The sequence below is a fragment of the Rhinopithecus bieti genome, unplaced genomic scaffold, assembly GCF_001698545.2.
Source record: "Rhinopithecus bieti isolate Rb0 unplaced genomic scaffold, ASM169854v2 scaffold_7212, whole genome shotgun sequence".
Lineage (NCBI taxonomy): Eukaryota > Metazoa > Chordata > Mammalia > Primates > Cercopithecidae > Rhinopithecus > Rhinopithecus bieti.
Window position 1 is genome coordinate 1,321,711 of NW_016806198.1, and position 22,082 is coordinate 1,343,792.

At 32.5% G+C, this 22,082-nt stretch overlaps 1 protein-coding gene across 1 annotated transcript in view; it reads left to right on the plus strand.

Annotated features, from left to right (window-relative positions):
* The window catches only part of LOC108531589 (neural cell adhesion molecule 2), a 599,158-nt gene that overhangs the window by 499,284 nt on the left and 77,792 nt on the right, over positions 1–22,082 (plus strand). Inside the window, 4 exon segments of the mRNA XM_017875104.1 lie at positions 7,609–7,637; positions 7,640–7,733; positions 9,656–9,777; positions 18,358–18,538. Coding sequence (XP_017730593.1) covers positions 7,609–7,637; positions 7,640–7,733; positions 9,656–9,777; positions 18,358–18,538 — 426 coding nt within the window.

Sequence of the window (22,082 nt, forward strand, 5' to 3'; positions counted from 1 at the left end):
AATGTATGAAAAATTCATACAACTCACTAGCAAGAAACCAAATAACCCAATTAAAAGATAAGCAAATGATCAGAATAGCTCTTTCCCAAAAGGAGACTTACACATGGCCAATAGGTATATGAAGGGGTGCTCAATATCACTAATCATCAGAGAAATGAAATGAAACCACATTGAGATATCAACTCACACCTGTTGGCATGGCTTTTTTACAAAGAGAGAAAAGTTAAGTGTTGGCAAGCACGTAGAGAAAAGGGAACACTTGTACACTGTTATGGAAAATGGTATGAAATTTCGTAATTCAGCAATCCCATTTCTGAGTATATATTCTCAAGTGAAATGTGTACGTCTATGTTCTTTGTAGCATTAGTCACAAGAGCCAAGATATGGAAACAACCTTAATGTCTATCTGTGAATGAATGGTTAAAGAAAATATGGTGTGTGTGTGTGTGTGTGTATATAAAATATATATTGTAATATATTATTACACATATAATATTCTGATGTGTGTACATATGTATATAGAATATTGTTTATATATAGAATATATATAATATTGTTAATATATTAGAATATAGTACATTGTTATATATTATTTATACATGTATATACATTTATATACATTATATATACACATATGTATATAGACATATTATTCAGCCTTTAAATAAGAATTACTGCATGATCTCACTTATATGTGGAATTTAAAAAATCGTACTCATAGAAGCAATGAGTAAAATGGTGTTTGCCAGAAGTGAGAGATGAGGGAAATGAAGAAATGTTGGTCAAGGGATACAAAATTTCAGTTATGCAAGATGAATGCATTCTAGAGATATAATGTACCGCATTGTGACTATAATTAACCATGCCATATTAATGATACATATGGATATGTGCTAAGTTAACAAGAAATGTAACTATAGTTAACAATACTTATTGAAATGTACTAAGAGGCTACATATTAAGTGTACACATACAAACATATAAAAAACTGGTAAATATGAGAATTGATAGATATGTTTAATTAGCTTGAATTTGTGGTGATTATTTCAGAATGTATGCGTGTATCAAAACATCAAGTTAAACCCTTTAAATATATACAATTTTTATCGTTAAATTATCTCTCAATAAAGCTGGGAGAAAAGCATATACAGTATTATCATTTTCTTATTTATCATTTTATTTTCTTTGTATTTAATGTTTTATTGGGAGATAATATATTTTCCTTATAATTCATGTTTATGAGGATTTTTATTTACTACAAAGTGCTCTCTGTACTCTAGTTTTATATTAATAGGCCAGTATAAAGCTATGGGTTATGCAAAGCTTTAGCTTAAGATAGAATCATGTTCAAATCCAAACTCTAATGTTTAGTGGCTAGTTTATCTTTCTGAGCCTCCCTTTGCTGGTCTAGGAAATGGAGAATGCAATCAAACTCTGTTAGTTCTGGTATTAAATGAAACAGGATCAGATAGGACTTGAATAATAGATTTTTCCCTAAAACAAAGTTTACTTGGACAAGTAAACTTTGTTTTCCATGTTCAGCAACAAGAGTAGAGTACATTTGTAATAAAAGGTAACTACTATAGATTTAACAAGTGCCCTCATTGGGACAACTTCTTTAAAAGTGGTTCACTTGGTATAATTTTTTAAAATGTAAATTCAGGAACTAACTACTGAATTATTATTTTACATTTAAAACGTGTAGGTTAGATGAGGGCTGAGGATAGTATTTATGGTATGTGATATGTGTCCTCACAAGATACTTATAATAAAAAGATTCTCATAATAGCCAAATACAACAATGAGGGCATGATCAATAACTGAGGAAAATTATATAGAGATGTTTTTAGGAGGTTAAATAGCTAAAATGGAGGTTAGAGTTTCTGTCAGCACCAAAGAGAGAGGAGCATTTAATTATAAAACCTTAACTCATCGCAGTTCGCCTGCTAAAAAAAAAAAAATTAAGAAGTTTGTGGCAGAAAAGAATTCGGCAATGTGAACATTTTGGGAAGTTAGTAATGTTGTGAGTGAAAACAATTTTCTGGTTATCTGCCATCATCAAGATATTTTATGAATATTTTATAAAACCTATGAATTTAAGACAAGGACAAATGTTTGGTAATTAGCACATTTATGATATTTCATTACTCATGGACCTTGAAAAAACATCAATTTTGAATTTTTCTATAAATAAATAATTTTTATCATATACTAGAAGTATTATATCTTGGAACTGAAAATAGCTATAAATTGTTTATGAAACTATTATATCTTTGTTAAATGAAACTATAATGTTTTAAATTAATGTTTTTATATAAGGGAAGAGTTTTCAATTTAAATAGGAAGCCATCTGATTTTAAGGGTAATATGTACTTCCTGTATAAAATCTCACAGCAGTTAAACTCCAATTGTTAAATTGTTTATTTTTATGTATAACTTATACTCACGATGGAAAATAACATAGGCAGTACAATAAATATATAATAAAAATTTGGATGTGCTGAACTGTGATCTTAAAATAATGCCATCAACATATTGTTTTGATAAAAGTCCTAGACAAATGATGCATCATTATTAGATTAATTTTTCTTTCCACTGTTCATCAAAATATATACCCATATAAATTTTTTTTACCAATAATCTATCCATAAAAGTTATTTATACCAAAATATATATGCATACAGGTTATAGTATTATTCATAAAATATTTAAAGTACTGTTAAAAAAACTAAGATTATATTATTGATATTATGCAAGTAATGATAACTTCAAACACAACATAATTTGCGCAAAAATGCAAATGTAAATTTCAGAAGTAAATGAAAATATAATTGAACTGAGATGATTACCTACCTAAGCTTCTTTAGGAAACTTAAAGAATTCCATTCATTAATAATGGAATTATCTCTGAAGTCATTTTTATATGTGTAGCTGGTGTCAAAGTATTAAAATATTCTGCATGTGTATAGAAACAGTAAAAATTTACTTTTATTTTGCCAGTTGCTAACTCCTGCAGAAGTAAGTCAGATAATTCTCTCAAAAATAGCCCTGATTTGGCTTCTTTTAATTGTCTACGGAGCAAAAGCTGTCTTAATTGAGAAACTTGAGGGACTTCCCTGTGTTTTCAGACCTATCTGAGGAGATTAACACCAACTGTTATTTTGAATGATCAGTTCTACCCTTGCTAAGCTTTGTAATTTCTCATAGCTCTCTGAATTGTTGCACAATACTTGACAATATGAACAGTTCCATTGGGGTTAGGTGACAAAGCACTTCTACATCTGGGGAGACTGTATTTGCTTACACTGAATAGGATAAAAACCCCGTGGAGAGAGCCAGGGTTTGAGAATGGAAAAAGAACGTGAATAAATTTAGTGTTAGAATTTTCCTGAGTTTTATTAGTTACCGAATATGTATTTAGTTGATGTCATTGATGCAAGGGTTGTAAATATTCTATAGCCTCTGCTTCTCTTGACAACCAATGGGAAGGAATTGATAATATAGGATAGGAACTAAAAATTATTTTAAATTCCCTTTAATAAAGCCTGGTTCTCTAATAAAAAGAGAATGAACTTTCAAATTCAAATTTTTCTCTCTACTGTGATCACTTCGAAACTGATAAAAAATGGAAAAGGATTTATATTTTTTCTGCCATCTTTTAGTTAAACTTTTTTAAATGTATCTTGACTTTTTTGTCTTTTTTGCCTTTATAGACAGGTGATAACGTGTTATTTTTCAAATTCAATTACATATAAATGATGTAGAAATATTAAATTAGTGCAGGAAACCAGATTCTATAGAGAACTCATTTCTGTTGCCATGCCAAAGAAAAATTCATGATTGTTTATAATTTTCGGAAGAACTGTGTTAAGATTTGTAAATCATGCTGTAAATACAGCTTTAAAGTACCTTAATTTATACATTTGTCCTTAAAAGCTTTTACTTGTTTGTAATCTAGATCTGCTTTCTCCTAATTCTGGAGTTTGAATTTCCAATAAATTACAAGGCAAGAGCCCATCCCACACTACAGTTTAAGGTTCTGTTGTTCTATTTGTGTATGCAGATTTAGGGAAAGAAAGTCTTACATTAACTTCATAATTTGAGGTACAAGTCTATTATTGAGTACACAGCCTTTCATTTTCCAAGTGGTAGTTTGCTTTTAGTCCCTACCTTGGGTGTTCAGAAACCCTATGTTTGGTAAAATGCCGGTAAATTACAGATGATTTGATGTATATATCTTCTCATTTAAGAAAGGCAAGTCAAATTACAGATCCAGGCTTTGCCTCCTCCAAATCTTTTCCCTCTCACTTTAATGTAGTCTCAATGTGTGGAGTTTTTCTATTTCACACAATAATCTTCATGTTCACACAGTGTTAATAAGCCTGTAATAAGGGTTATTGTATCAAAATCTGCATTCAGAATTCAAAAACAAACTGACTTCATGTATATAAACTTTGTAAAACTTGCATCAATAGGTTTATTTTATGCGTCTTTCCTATAATTTTAAAGGTTATCTATAAAACCTCTCTTTGGCCACTTTCAGTTTGCATGTTTTAGCCCAGGACTGTAATAACAGTTTAGCCATCAGTGTGACCTCTTTGCTCCTTTCCTCTGCCAAGTGATGTGAAACTCGGTCAGTACATGGGTAAGCCTTGACTCTGAGAACAGAAACATGTGAGGAAACAGGGAAATTCCATTCTGAGTTGATACAATGTAACTAAGGAAATACTTACCTTGGCAGAGGTAGCGGGGCACACAGAGCTCCTCATAGCACCTGTGAAATGTTAAAGGAAGGGGATTGCTGACAATGCAAGCCAGAAAGAGCTTTTGCCTGAAATACTCAGATAATTCAAGTGTGATCTGCACTTGATTTTTTGTTGCTGGGGTATGTGGGGTGAGAATGGTCTTTATTGTTTAACCTCAACTTTTCTCACATGAAATTTGCCCTGGTACTTTGGTAGCTCTGTTGTTACCAATTTTTAACCCACAAAGATGAAGAAATCATATCTAGAATAATGATCTCTACGCTTATGATTTATGTAGTATTTTATTTGCAATTGAGAGTGTATGTTTACATTCTTTTGCTTCTCCTTTTGCCTTGTGTTAAGAATACGATTGAATATAAGCATTACCGGATGCCATCACCAACGCAGCCAAGTCACAAACTACCGAATGCTCTTAAAATGGTGTTGCAGCTGCACCAGGATATCACAGAAATATGGAAAGGCGTATCATATATCAAAGTTGGCTGTTTTATAAAAGGGCATTTATTCTTTGAGACTTATTCCAAAACATGTTAGGCCTTTGGACAGTCAATGTGATGTTACGGCACAGTCTGTGTTCTTTTGCGCTCTTTACCCTAATGAAAGCTTGACTGGATAGCACGGGGACATACGAGCCTAGTTCACCTTTGCTTTTGTTTTTAAAAACATTTATTATCTGATTAAATTAATAAAATATTGTGATTTTTAAACTCTTGTTAAAGGAGTTCAACACCAGCCTGAGCAACATAGTGAGACCCCATCTCTATTAAAAACAAGTAAAATGCTAAATAAATGCCTTGATTGTAAACATTGAGGAAAAGAATAGAACAAAAGGAAATATCAAAACAAATTCATGTTATGCTGACTTTCAGCAGAGGCTTTTCATCTTAAAGACAGTAAAATTCCAGTTTATTAGCATTTTAGCAACCTTTGTTAAATTTCCTCTTCTCATTCCATAATCTATATAAACAGCTCTATCTACGCACTCAGCTTCTCTTCAGTGTAACTATACACTTTTCTGGGGCTTAAATTATATACTCATTAACTACCAATTATCAAGTGAGTTTGGGTTTCCTGAAAAGCTTGCAGGTCATTACCCTGTGAGAAATCATTGCATTTAAGCCTTGGCTTCCCCATTTATCCTTGCCGCTTCTAATTGGTTGGATTTCTATGCCGATCGATCTATTCCCAAATGGCCTCCCTTAAATCTGAAGTGATGTATTATAATCTGAGGCTTCAACAAGGCGGTACACTCCAAAAAGCAAGTTCAGTTTCTTATCAGGTTGAGAAATTGAGAAATACAAAACTAAACTTTGCCAATTGGAAATTTATTTTTTTGTTGATTTTAGAGCATCTGTACAGGATTAAGTAATGTCTGATTGATATGTGTGTTGTAGCCATTAATATTTATCTGGTATTAAGTAATTTTTATTATTGTTTTACTTTTAATTTTGGACACAGTGCATTCAACAGTGTATTATTTTCTTTTCTAGAATGTGATAAGTAATTCAATATAGATTAAATGATTGCAATACAAAATGCTAGGCCAGACATAGTAGCCCACTCCTGAAATCCCAGACTTTGAGAGGCTGAGGTGGGCAGTTTGCTTGAGCCCAGGAGTTCAACACCAGCCTGAGTAACACAGTGAGACCCCATCTCTATAGAAAACAAACAAAATGCTAAATAAATACTGTGATTATAAACATTGAGGAAAACAATAAAACAAAAGGAATTATCACAACAAATTCATTAAGTATCCTCATAAAATACAAAGAATATTTTATCTAGTAAATTCTAATATAATTATTGGAAATAACATTAATAAATTATATTACAATGTTATTGCATGTATATCGTTTCTGGTCATGGTTTATGTAAAACTATAGTTTTGCAAAGATGATCCTAATTAGCTATGATTTAATCTTTTATATCTCCTAATATTAATTGATTATGTGGCTTGGAGTCACTGTGGAAACCAAACATAGCTTCCTTTTGATTTTCATCGAGACATTGCTATATCCCCTCGCTAAGTTTCCGCTTTCTTTAGCAAAAGCAGTTAAAGAAAGTGGCAACAATAAAATTCTAGTAGCTCCATCAGGTGAATTTATGAAGATGTAATATTTTGAAATCAGTAATTGCATCCAAAATTATCAAGGGTCAAATAACAAGGGTTGACATGACCCAGATATTTCCAGTAACCTTTATTTCCCTATGCCTTTTCATATTCTTCTTCCTTAGTGTCTTATTGAATCCAGGTCTGGTAGAGTTGTAAATGAGAAGAAACTCAGAGTGAAAATACAAGTTATGAGTATGCTTCAAGCTAGAATTAAAACAATTTGATTTGATTTGAAATTGTAGAATAAACTATTTTTGCTGTAGTTTCAACTTTGTCACACTTGTTTGACATAAGTAAATCACCTCACATTGGAAGCCAATCTACATATTAAATGCCATGATTCTATTAAATACTATAGAAATAATCTGTAGAGTACTTCTACCTGAGACACATACAGAATGTATGTATTTTAACATCATTAGCATCATTCTTGGTTTTGAATATTAAAAGATTTAACTTTCTACTTTGTGAATGTATCACAAATGAAATGGGTAATTTTCTTTGAAAGTGCATAGGTTAGAAAGCTAAAATAGAGGTGAAAAGAGAGAACTATTCACAAATCATTTTCTTCTTATATGACTTATCTATTTTTAGGTATTTCATGGAAAGATTTCAGTGAAATTATTCACTCAGAATGTGTAATAGTTTGTTCATCTTTCTTATTAAAATTTGGTCAAATTATATAATATACTAGTATATGATATATTTTTTTTTCTTGCTTCTATCTAGCAATGGTTGTTTTGAGCAACCTGGAACCATGAATACAACTTATGAAATCAGGGTTGGTTGCAGCTGTAAATGGAAAGGACAAGGAGACTACAGTAAAATAGAAATCTCCAAGACGTTACCAGTCCGTGAAGTATCATCTCTATTTTTATTTTCTTTTGTCATTTTCTTTACTTGCAAATGTAATAGATTTTAAAATGTAGGGAGATGTTTCAACACTTTTGTGACATGAATTGTGTCTTTGGTGAAGTGGTTTTTGAAGACAGTGACATCTCAGATTTATTAATATAAAAATAACTTTGCTTTAGAGCGAGGCAAAAAAAAAAGAGTGCACTAGAATACACAGAGCAAAAATTGTTCCCGGGAAATTGTTCTCCTTGCAAAAGTGATTAATTGGATTGTAGTCTTCTGACTATATTCTGGGAGAAAGAAAAAAAAGTCTATGTAACATGTTCAATATTTTGTTCTTTTGTGGAGGCCTGACTATTGACCTTGTTCCACACATTATATGGGCTTTAAGTGTCAAAAAATGAATCATTATGTTAATTCATTACAACAGTGACTTCAGGAGAAGACTTGTTCTGGTAACTATCATGTTTTGAGGAATTGTAAGTTAATTGAGTTTACATAAAGTGAAGATTAAATTTTAAAAGACTTAACATTTCCTTTATGTTAAATAAATTACTTTAAATGTGAGAAAACATAGTAAATACGACCGAACCACTGTTATAAAAATCTATGCATAACACTGCCTGACATATATAAATGTGTGTGTGTGTGTGTGTATGTATATGTGTGTATATGTATGTATATATGCACACACGCATATAAAGACAGTCAAAATGGCCACAATATATTATCTTACAGAGTATCTCTCTGTTGGTAATCATAAAATCTGTCTGGTAAGTTTCTTTTCTCCATGCCCAATGCTAGTGGTTAAGATAACCTGCCCGATAGGGTGGCTTGCACCTGTAATCCTAGCATTTTGGAAGGCTGAGGCAGGCAGATCACTTGAACCAAGAAGCTCAAGACCAGCCTGGGCAACACAGTAAAACCCTGTCTCTACAAAAAATAATTTAAAAAAAAATCAGTTGGGTGTGGTGGTATACACTTATAGTCCCAGCTACTTGGGAGGCTGAGGTGAGAGGTGAGAAGATCACCCGAGTCTGGGGAGATCAAGGCTGAAATGAGCCATGATCACACTATGAAACTCCAGCCGTGGCGACAGAGTGAGACCCTGCCTCAGAAAAAGAATAAAGAAAATAAGAAAAGAAAAAAGAAATGACAATATCCTGCTGAGAAGAAATAACAGGCCATTCTGGTTTAGAGACATGAAATCCTTTTCGGTCCGTGGTCTTTGTTTTTCTTGGCCCTTCACATAGAAAATTATTGCACTTTGGTAGATCCCTGTTCTATTCAAAACAATGTAAGCATCATTGTTATATGGCTATCTCTATGTTGAGGAATAATATCAAAGGCAAGTATATGAATGAACCTAGAAGAAAATGAAATATTGAAACACAGGTCTGTAAAACTGGATACTGCAAATTTTATTCAAATTTGCACCCAGGAAGGAAAATGCTTATTAAAGCAGGTTAACTAATTGCAAGTCAGTATCTTTACTGGTAGGTATATATTCCATACAGATTGATGTGTTAATGTGTTGTTATTCATAAATGCTTACAAAACATTTATAAACTAAATTTATATTAAGAAAATAAAAATGATTTAATACTATTAATAATAAGAGAAATAAAGTTTTACATTTGTGCAATGTTGTACTTTTCTCAGAGTATTTGCATATCAGTGAAAATAATATATTTGGTCCTGAGGCCACAGTTTTGGCATGACACTTCTAGATTTATAATGTTGCTGCTTCTTGGATGGGGAAAATGAGGATCAGAAATTATATCACAAAAGGGCAATACAAATGATAAATCCAGGATAACACCATATATTTTGATTACATTACTGTTCTTTTTATTAAAATATAGTTTCTCTAGGTATCTGAAATGTGTGCAAATGAAGAAATGTTGTATTGCATATCTAGGTGAACCAAGTCCTCCATCCATACATGGACAGCCAAGCAGTGGAAAGAGCTTTAAACTCAGCATCACCAAACAGGACGATGGAGGGGCCCCTATTTTGGAATACATTGTGAAATATAGGAGTGTAAGTACCTTGTTTATTATCATGTCATACTAGGTTTTTTCAAATTAAATTGAGTTGCACTGAATTTATAAACATATCAGGAGAGAATGTGTGTTTAGTAATTGTGATAATAAGAGCTAATTTTCCTTCCATTCCTGATAGTCATCATTGTGATTTTTTAAAATCTAAGCACGGATCGTCAAAATATTCTCATGGTTTTCATCTTGTGATTTTTAGGTGTGAAATGGGACTGGTAAACTTTTCAGAAATGAGATACTATTTCCCCTGTTTTGCTGACAAGCTTCTCATTTTATCTGATATTAGTAACTTCAGGCTAAGTCCCCTGTCAATCATATGTTAGGTAGTATTAATAGAAAAATCACACCTCAAAATAAATTAATCAAATAATTTGACTTATTTAGCCATAACGTTTAACAAAGAATGGCCACCATGAACTTGAGGAAGAGGGAATCGTTTTCTTCAAGTTTAATTAGCGCTATCTAATAAGGAAGTTTGGAGAGCTAAAAGCTGCACACAGATTTTTGATAGCGGTTGGAGGTAAACAATGTTCACTAGTTGCAGAGTCATAGAGTGGCACTGTGGGCACTGCCTTTTTGCCTTCAGTAAAGATGATTTCAAAGGTCACTGAAAATAATTTCTTCAGAATTGTTTTCCATACGTACCTTGGAGTATTGGTGTCTACTGTAAAATATGTTAAAAATGAAACATGATTTTAAGTTAAATTTTCTAAGATTCATACAACATGCATTTTATGCTTATGTTGACTGAATCCATGTTAGCGCTATCCAAATTAATTATATTTTACCAGATTGTGTTTAAAATAATTGCTGCATAGTAGTGTGTGGGTTAATTTTTAATATTTTCTCACAAATCCCCAATTATCTAAATTATAATATTGCTGCTTCTAAATTCAAACATCTACATTCTGAGGGGTAATAAAAAATAAAATTTGATTTTGAATGGTATATTTTAATAATTAATTTTAGATATCAAATCATTTTTTAAAATTTTAAAAATTAATACTCCTTTCGGAGGACAAGTGTTTGTCCCAGCTTTCATACTCAAGTGAGGTCTCTTGGCCATTCTCGTTTGCACATTTGTAAACTCGGTAGAAGGAAGATCATTTTTTCTAGGGACGTAGGCTTGGCCAGAATTCATGAATTGGACTGGTAGAACAACAGGCTTTCCATGCAGATTGTTGCTCACAGTTCTAGGATGAAAAAATTTATTGTGCAAAATACTGGGGATAGTAACAGTTTGTAAGGAATTCTAATAAATCCCACAGTGGACTCTGAAATGCAATGACTAGTCGTGAAACAACGTGTTGTATATTTTTAATTGTACTGTATTGTTGTTAGTGGCCCCAGTCATTGATGTAAACAAAAATATTTATTGAGTAGCACTACATCTATTTAGAGCAAAGTAGAGTCACAAAATGGAAATAATGACATTTTAGACAGCCATATATTTATGTATACATATACATAGTTTAAAACATAAATTACTATTTTAAAAATCTGACTTCAAATTCATATTGATTTCTTTAAATGTGGATTAGAATTAATATTTTTGAGAAGTTATGTGTGAAACACAGATGGATAGAAATAAGATTTGAAGCACAATGAGATTAGTAAGATCGAAGGGACTCAAGTTCATATAATGGTACTCAATGAATTTTACCTTTGCATATAGTTGGTAAGTTATAGTTGATATGGCTTAGTCATAAAGTTTAAACAAGAACAAATTTTGTCTCCAGTAAACTTATACCTTCCGTTTTCTCTCCTTTCTCTTTCTCCTCCCAACCTAATGGTAAATGTGCCTGGTTTCTCCCATTTACCCAATGTCTGCGCTTACCACTCTGATAAAAGTATGTCCTTTTCCCTCCTCTTGTTTCTAATTTCCAACCCTTTCTAACTCCAGAAGTACTAGAGGATCTGTTGTTCATAACACATTGGAAATGATTGATTGTATTCGTTCATACATAAATGTCTGATCAATTACTAAGTTATCCATCTTAGAACTACTATCATTTTAACAGGGGACATTGTTTTAATAGTAGAAATTTAGGCACCTATGGCAAATTTTGTAAAAGGAGTGGTTCCATATCCTTTGTATTACAAGATAGACATTGCTCACTCTTGGATATTTTGTATTTTGTAATTAACCAAATATAAAGTGATACTTTTTCACATTTTTTCAAGGACAACATTGAAAAATTTGGGTGGCTTGTATTCAAATAAAATGAGAAGCTTTTCAGCAAAACAGGAAAACTAGAGAATTTGAGTGACTTGGTGGGGAGAGGGGACAGACATCAGAATGTAATTCATAACAGTCTAAACATGGATGGCAACAGTACTGGACAAGAGGCAACCCCTCTACCACTGTCTCATCTCACATCAACTGCCCAGCTCCTATGCCTTCAGAGAGAGCCATCCTGGCACAGTTTCTCTTGACTGTATCACTTGATAGTATGCTTTCTAGTTTCATCCATTAAAATATCTATATATCCCTATTTTGTTGTTGCCTCTTCTCTTCTCCACCTCTTCCATCCTGTCAACATCATGCTCTGAGGATCCAATTGCAGATACCATGATTGAATAAAAAGTGAAATAACTACTTCAAAAAGTTCTTGATCATCTGTTCTTTTCATATGATATCTATTAGGTTCTCAAACTACGTGAACTCTACAGTGGAGTAAAGTGCAACTGAATAACTTGAAAAATGGTTTAGACATATTCAATATATTTTTAATAAAAAATGAAGAAAAAAGTACATAGAGGAATCTGGAAAATAAGGAACATCTCTAAGATTTTCACTTCTTGATTTCTTGTTTGCCCATCCCTTTCAACTCCACTGTGCATAGGGCTATATTCTGAGAACAATGTACTTCTGACAATATATTCCTTATATGACTTGATTTCTAGCAAACACTGAATCTAACCTTTAATTTGGGTTTCACTGGAAAAGGGCAAGAATAGCTATATCCTATTGTAGAAAGTGTAAAACTTCCCATAGATTATGAACCAGGAAACACCATTATTCTGTCAACCTGTAATACAGCGCATGGCTTTGTTCACTCACCCATTATGAAGACAGAATTTATTAGAACAGAACTAGAGTAATAAAAGCAGAATTAGATATCTCTGTGGACTCTTCATGAAAATTAATGTCTCTAACAATAAATCAGTAAGTTTAAACCATGTGTTTGGAAAATAAAGACAAACATATTAATCTCATGAAATGTTTGGAAAAAATCATGAAGTTATTTTTAAGTCTACTTTGTACTTATAGTGTCAATCTAACTTCGTATAATTTAGTAAATAGATTTTTACATGCTTCCATGAATTTTTCACCATTTTATTTCTAATGTGATGATAGCTATGGGATCATAACTATCACTTAGTGTTGGCGTATTAAATACGTTTCCTTAGCTAAAATAATTGGTAGCTTAAAATCAATTGTGAGGAAGTACTATAAGGACTAGCATTTGTAAGTCTTAATTGAACTTCTTCAGTAATTTGGAGTCCAGGAGGTTGTACGCTATCTCAGTGGCCATAGGATAAGAAAGGTAATTTTGAAAAGGGCATTAAAATAATAAATAAGTAAAATGAAGCTTTGGTCCTTAAAAAAACGTATTTTCCAGTTAATAATGTTTATGTATGTACATGGAAATGTATTTAAAACCATTATAGTTTAAGTTTTGAAGTATAAGAATTTTAAACAATAAATACTTATGGACATTAAAGAGTATCAAGTTTTAGTAGTTTTTCTTTGCTGTGAGTTAAGAGAATGAGTTTTATTTTCTTTGTATGTATATGTTATCTGAATGAACAAATACAGCAATAAATCAATAAATAAATTAGCTCATTATGCAATTATAACTATATTATAAATAGTATTATAAATTGAATAATTAATATGGGAAATAAGAAACACAAGAAAAAATGCACTGCCGATGTTTATAGATATGAGAACACAGAAACTAATGAATAGGAAAAATTAGATTTATTTTGCCTTAAGTACTATGTGGGTGGTGGAGACTAGGAACAGATTATGTAGGGCCTAGTTTTAAAAAACTTTACCAAGCATCAGCACATGGAACAAAGGCAAGTAGGATTTGTTATTATCATGGAAAAAAGAGATTTAAATTTAGAACTCTGCTAAAATCGTCAAACCTTTAAACCTTCCAAATGTGTGTGTGGTGTGTATATATATATACCATATATATATATATATATACACACACCACACACACACATATGCATATATATATAATTTTGTATACAATTTGATGTTTTAAACTTAAGATTAATATCCTTATCAAAGGACAACTTTTTGTCCCAGGTTCCATGCTAACAATGAATGAGTACCTGTTTGTTTCTTTTGGATATTCTGATATGGACATTTTTGTGCCTCTACCCAGGACAGCTCTGAAGGACTCACTGGTCTCTCAATGAATCTGACAGTGCCATGCTATTCAAGCCAGGTCCCTTGGCCCTTCTCGTTTGCCCATTTGTACTCTTCTTGAATTCTGTAAACGGTCTCTGTGGGTGTGTGTATGTGTGTATATATGTATATGTGTGTATATATTAATATATGCTTGTTTGTCTATATATGCAATTCTATATATAATATAAGGTATATGTGTAGATATGTATTTCTTATATAAATAAAATCCAGATTGATCAATCACCTCTCTGACATTCAGAGTAGCAAATGGAGTTTTAAATAATATCTGGGCCTTCTGTGAGGTCATGTAAGTAGGACTACCTGAACCACGCTACCAGGGAATGCAGGAACCGGGACCTGCTTTATATACATACAAAATCTTAAATCATACGACATGGGAGTCAGAGGAATCTATGCTTCATCTCGCTTATATGAGCTCACCTTCTCTATTGTCCTCTCATTTTAAAATTATTCAGTTTATATTTAAAATGATGTTGGTGGTACACTTCATGGGACTTCAAAAGGAGTCAGTAAACTATTTCTTGTTATGAATAACAGCATCAAGGAGCCCTTGAAAGTAAGAAAACAGTGACCCTTACACCTTGCCTCTAATCTCCTCCCTATACAGATGATAGCCAATATTTTCCTAAATGCTGATAGTATGGCTTCAGCATCACTATTAAGAAGTGCCCTGAATTGCCATGTGGCCCCGCTATTTTCTGACGACCAAAAAAAAAAAAAAAAAAAGAATTACTTAAGAGAAGCTATACCAAAGGCAAATGACCATTTTTTTTTTTTTTCAGTAGCTGCCCTTCAACATTTAATTGGCTTATTAATAATAGCCATATTCAGGAAATCATCTCATTAAGTTACCTAGGGGAATGTTTTGCAACTAGATTATCTTAAATTGTTCCCTAGGCATTTAAACCTTGTAAATTAGACACTCTACAGATATGCATACTTGAGATTTTGATGCCAGGGGAGTATTTGGTAACACCCACTTTAATTTTTTTCCTATTCCCTAGGAATAGCAATTAGGGGATTAAAAATGCCTTCTTGCCTAATGTTGAAAGGAAAATGAAATTGATTTATATTGGGAACATGTTAGAGCTCCCTTTGGTTTCTTATACTATCAGCCCAAATAGTTAGAATGATGGAGGGCCCTTTAATTTATCATCTTAAGGGCTTCAACAATTAAGCGCTAAATGATTGTTAATTTACAAGAGATTGTCTGGTGTTTGTACAGAAGTTTCACCTTAAATGCCTAATTTCCAAAATGATATTTTGAAGGATTACCTGAAGGACATGACATCTATCTATCTATCTATTCCTCTAAAGAATTCATTTTTTTTTTTTTGGCCTGGGGTAATTCATATCTCAGTTTTTGGCTTATTTTCTGGCTCTTTCACCCACATCTTCACTCAGATACAAAGCAAAACTGAATTCCAAGTATTTCCACGAAAATACTTACTCACATCAACCACTTCATCGCTACATAGAAAGTACTGAATAACTGAGGTAAAGCCAGGGCCACAGGGACATGTAGCTGTCTGCTGCCTCATGGATCCCTTGTCTTCATACCACCCTTCAGTGTCCTTGCCATACACCCCTTCCTTGCCATATATGTGTGTGTATATACACAATTTATAACTTATAAAAATACATGCTATATGTATATATGTGCATATTCATACTGAATATGCTATACGTAGCATATACAATTATATGTTATGTTTGTGTGTGTATATGTATATACACATACATCTAACGTATCATCTCAAATTACTTTTGAGTTGACTTTTTAAGCTTTTTTGTTACATATAGGTATATATAACACATATCTAATTCATTATAATGGATATATAATACATATATATACACAATTTTTAGAAATTTATTTGAAACAACTACAGTGTTTACTTATACATCTCCCAGTGATCATGCATCCAAGGCTTAAAATCATTGTGTTTCTTTTTGGATTTAAAGCTGTGCAAAAACTGGCACCTTCTTGTCATTAACTCAGGATAAATGAAAAGAAAAATGGCACTAGAGTGTATTATTTCCAGTAAGGGAGATATCACCTCCCCACCGGTGACCTGCCTAGCCCTTGACTTTATTAGGTATTACATGCCTCCATTGCACCTTCTCATTTTTCAAAGGCCTCATGTCTTTCTTCTGGGCTGGTTTGTAAACTCCAACATGAGGGTATTGCACATGTCTTGGTCACTTGTGTCCACGCCTTCTAGAAAGTCCTCACTAATCAATTAACTGAGTAAATGATTGATGAATCAATGGGTGAAGGCAGAGAGTATTGTGATAGCTGTGGCTTTTTAGCATAGCTGCCCTAAGCATTTCAAAATTGCAACTAGGTTTGTTTCTCAACCTTACTGTTCATTGATAAACTTAGAAAAGTTAACAACCTGTCTTCTCAGTTATTCCATCATTCATACACCTCATAATATCTTAAGTAGTACTGGCTACAGGCCATTTTTATAAAAACAGATATTCATAAGTTTCAAAAATCAAGGCAAGTGCCTCTTGTGTATATTGATAACTTGTACTGCTTGTTCATTTAAAACCAGGGCTTCGTTAGGGGTTCTAATAGCTTCAGTTTTACGTGAAATAGCAAAATAGGCCAAACTTTTCTGTGCTCTTGGAATGGAAGTTCTACGTCACCAACAAGTTTATTTCCTTTGTAATGAAAGTTCTATGTCACCAAAAAAAAAATAATTAACTAGAAAAGGAGAATAACAGTGTGGTATCAAAATTATAGTATCTTCTTGCCTCCTTCTGAAGGACACTCCATGTTTGAATACTGTCAATTGAATGCAGTCATGAATTTAACTTTCACAATTTTAGAGAACAAATACTTAATTGTCACCAAAAATGGAGAAAGCATCGTTATTTTTTATAGTCAAAGAAGCAGTGTAAAATTTTGGCTCAACATAGAATAATATAGGGCTGAGCTATGAGGTTAAAAGACATGCCTGCATCTGTTGTTATAGACAGGATGTCATTTGTCTATACTTACACCTTGGGAAAGTACAACTTGCAGTTGCAACGATAGATTATTAGATACATGATTCCAGAGAAAATGTTTCATTTCCATACAGTTTTTACGGAAACAGTTATATCCTAAAATAGCTGTTATTTGTTTAAGTGGTTATGATCTCTAAGGCCCTGAAATACACAACCTACTCAATTTTCCTCATTGCTCTCCCAAAAAGCTGACAGAAGCAGCTGCTACCATCCCTTTTGTTATAGAGAGAAGGAAGACAAGCCAGAAAGGTTAAGGAAGGTTTCTGTGTTGAAACTGTTAATGTATGGCCCAACCCAGTAATCGTACTGTTTTAGAAAATTTCATTTATAAAATTATATCCATTTATATTTCATTAGTAATTGTAGTTCTAATGGTAATTTTGTCAAATAAAGAGAAATTCAAATGTCATATGGTGCAAGTTTATATTTTAGAAAAAGCAGTAAAGATAGTATTTAATGTAGAAGTTTGAGGAATAGGATGGCATGTTGGTTTCTTTTGGCTAATGATATATTTAAAACTTAGTAATTTTCTTTGTATATTATTTTCTTATGTCACAAAACATCACAGTAGTAAAAAATACCAGTGATAATTTAAATCTATCAATCATATCCAGACTTTATTTCAAGACACTTTATCTTTCTTCCCCCCCAAAGATCTTTAACAATAGTCCCTGGCAATTCTTTTAAAGGACATATTAAGTTTTTTCTATATATCATGTTTCATTTTCACAGTCACATAAAGATTAATAATCAACAAAATGGCCAAAAACCAAACTGATATATGTGAAATAAAAAAAAATCTTAATGGAGGTCAATTGTCAACCACTGAATAAAGGATGAATTACAAAACCACTTTTTGGCTAATATAAACAACATTATATTTTATATAGAAAAATGTTGGAAATAATACTGACTTCACTGACACAGCAACTTCATGTATTCCTGTGGATATATGAATAATGTGGAACAACTATCAAACTTGTTCCAATATCCGAAATAAGTATATTGTTCCAATTCCAATACAAATTATTTTCTAAAAGGTGCAACTTTAGTGTATGGATATTTACAAAATGCATTTTATTGCTTTCACAGAAAGATAAGGAAGACCAATGGCTAGAGAAAAAAGTACAAGGAAATAAAGACCACATCATTTTGGAGCATCTCCAGTGGACCATGGGGTATGAAGTTCAGATTACAGCTGCCAATAGGTTGGGATATTCTGAACCGACAGTTTATGAATTCAGCATGCCACCAAAGCCCAACATTATTAAAGGTAAGCAAAACTATATTCTTTTTAGACTGAGCAATAAACATGATACCACCTTTTTATAACCCTTATTGACTTTTCTTATTAATAATTAAAACCAACTGAAATGTAAATTCCAGGTTCTAATTATTAGTGTGACATATACACAGAGTTTCTCATCGCTCTTGCCATAGGGTATTGCTTAATTTGCAAATATATTTTTAACCCATTCTTAGCTGGAGTGGTGGGGAAAGCATGAATAGGAGAACACAGAGAGTAAGAGTGACTGATGATAGTCAATGTGAAAAGTGTCTATTGAGACCATATGAAAGCTTTACTAAGAAGACAATTTCCTTGCCAATCATGTAGAGACTGGTGCTCCAATTCTTGTTAGATTTGAGCCAACCTATGCCTTACCAAGCAGGTTGATTTTGGAAACATAAAATTAGTCACAAAGAAAGGCAGGAACAGCCACAAATATAATTCCATAAAGACCTATACCTAGAGTTTTAAGAAGGCTCATAAAATGGAAGAACACTGTAAATCAGCTTTTGCAACACACTGGTTAGATTCTATCATTGATAGGAAACAACGCTTACATTGTTACATCTTAGTATGTTAGTCACATTATGAAAGTTCTCAACAGGGATGTTAAACTTTTATTCAAATAAATGCTCTTGAAGTAAAGATAAAAAATTTATTCTAACTCAAAACAACATTTAACTCTGTTCATGAGTTGCCAAATTGTTCATATTTCTACATTTATTTTCCCTGTTATTACTTTTAATATTTTAATTTTATGCAGACATGTACAGATATTTATGTATCTATAGTATATTCTTTATTTGTACATATATGCAGAAAAGAGCAGCATATTAATCCATGAAACCAAGATTTATTTGTCTTATTATATTAGAGTATAAGTATAGATGTATAATATTTTTGAAATGGGAAAATAAATAAAACTAGCTAGTTCAATCATGTTATTAAACCCTCTTGTAATTTCAAATTGATGCTAATTTTATATATTATGATTTTGTTATATCATACATCAGTTGTTTAGTAATTGAAAGCAGTTTTATATGACTAATCTTTCAATTAAAAAGTAATTACTATTGGTTATAAGGTTTAAAAGTAATTGATATTAGAGCTTTGTATTGCTAATATTAATTCATAAATTCTACCAAATTATAGTTTAAAATTAGGAAGTAAAAGTCTCTGGAAATAACATGGGTATCTTATATTTTAATGACTTTTTTTATTATTTTCAAAGCACTTCTGTATTAATTATCTCATTTTATTCTTAAATCTGAGCTGGATAAGGAAGCATTATTCTCATTTTACAAATATGATTTTAAGAGGTTTAATGACATGTTGGAGGCCAGAAATACTTCTAGTTATATGACAAATCTGATGCCCTTACAAGATAACACATCTAAATAAGAATGACTGAATGTACAATCGAGTTCATTACATCTCTATGTTTGAAACATCAGAAACTACTTCTACAATTGTAATGAGTATGTAAGTAGTAATTATATTTCATGCAAATATCAGGAACATGCTATACATGTTCCCATACTGAGCCAGAGCCTCCTCCAAAGGAAAATTGCAACAGTGTACTACAATCTCCCAAATTTTTAATTTAGTGTATATATTTGGAAACATAATTAATTAACTTAATTCATTTAATTTAATAATGTATTAAATTTAATATTATATGAAGTAGATAACATAGATAAAACATAAAATCAAAAAATAGATTTTACACAGATTACTAAATGTTACACCCCCAATGACTCTGCTATCTTTATGAGAAAATGTTGGCCAGGCGCGGTGGCTCACACCTGTAATTCCAGCACTTTGGGAGGCCAAGGCAGGTGTATCATGAGATCAGAAGATGGAGACCATCCTGGCTAACACGGTGAAACCCTGTCTCTACTGAAAATACAAAAAATTAGCCGGGCGTGGTGGCGGCGCCTGTGGTCCCAGCTACTCGGGAGGCTGAGGCAGGAGAATGGCAGGAACCCCGGGAGCAGAGCTTGCAGTGAGCCTAGATCGCGCCACTGCACTCCAGCCTGGGCGACAGAGCCGTCTCAAAATAATAATAATAATAATAATAATAATAATAATAATAATAATGATAATTGTTGATGATAAAAACCAACAATACATATAAACAAAAGGTGGAAAAAGTTAAAAGGTAATAAAAACAGATATGAAGGCACCAAAGTAACCAAGACATGCTGTGATTCATTTCCTCTCTCTCTCTCTCTCTATTTTTTTTTCAATTTGAGAAACTTGTGTCCTGAGAGCTTGTAGGCAAGACTTGGAAAGAAAGTGGACAGAATTCTGGTTTATATTCCCAGATTTGTTTCTGTCACATAACTTGTCAAAATAACTGTTTCCTCATCTCTAAAATGAGTTTCTTCTGGTTCTGCAATGTTAAGATGTATTTATTTGTTAATTTAAGGATTGTTTATTGGAGTACTTCTTTGTGACAAACGCTTGAATGAGTACAAAGGATTTAAGGATTTATCTGTGAAAAATACAGAACTGACCCCTATCCCCCAAAATCTCCACAATCTATTAGGGAAAGACAGATATTCAACATGAGTTAGAATAACAAATAACTGCAACTAAGAGAGATTTTTCTTAGAAAGTGAGTTTCCAAAGGAAACATGCAGGAATGAACTTTCCAGGGAAAATGTGTTACATGGAAGGTATCTCTGAGACAAGAAAGAACATGATCTGATCTAGGAGCTGGAAAAGGGATGTCTGGAAGAGAACCTGGAAGTGTGTGACTGAAGATAAGGTCAGAGAGGGAATGCAAACCAGATAATTCAAGGGCTTCTAAAAACATAATTGTAAAACATCTTCCAAAAGAAGTAAATAATTGTAAGCAGAAAAGTTGCATGAAAAGATAGGCATTATAAACATGTTATTAAGTCTCATATGGGTAAGAGCAACTGATGGATGAACAGCAGTAGAAAAAAAAAAGAGAACGAAAAAATTCCCAACACATTGTAAGTGTAGACTAACCCTCCCTTTGCAATAGATTGGATTCAGTCAGTAATGACTTTTAGGTTCCTTGCTTGAGCACCTAGAGCATTGCTGATATCATTTCTTAAGGTGAAGAATTTTGTAGGAGAAGCAAGATTTGAAAAATGAGGGTCAAACATCAGATCCATTTGGTATTTGTTAAATTTGAAATATCAAATTGTTGGTTAGATATGTGGGTATGGAAATGAGAAGATAACCATGGCTTGGAAACATACCCCATGATGCTGTCAGTGTTAACAGGTGAATGGTACTTGAGTGAGGATAAGCCCATCTAAGCAGTGCCTAAAATCTCTGAAGAGGGGTTGATGTCTGTAGTACTCATTTATGTTTGCTAGTAACTAGAAGGGTGACCGGCACAGCATTGATTTCCAAAGAATATTTCTTGAATTACTGAAGAGTAGAAAGAAGTTAAGAACTGAGTCCCAAGGAACTATAATATTATACTGGAAAAAGAAACCAGACCACTCCAACCCCTATCATGAGACTAACACTTTACAGACTTACTGGC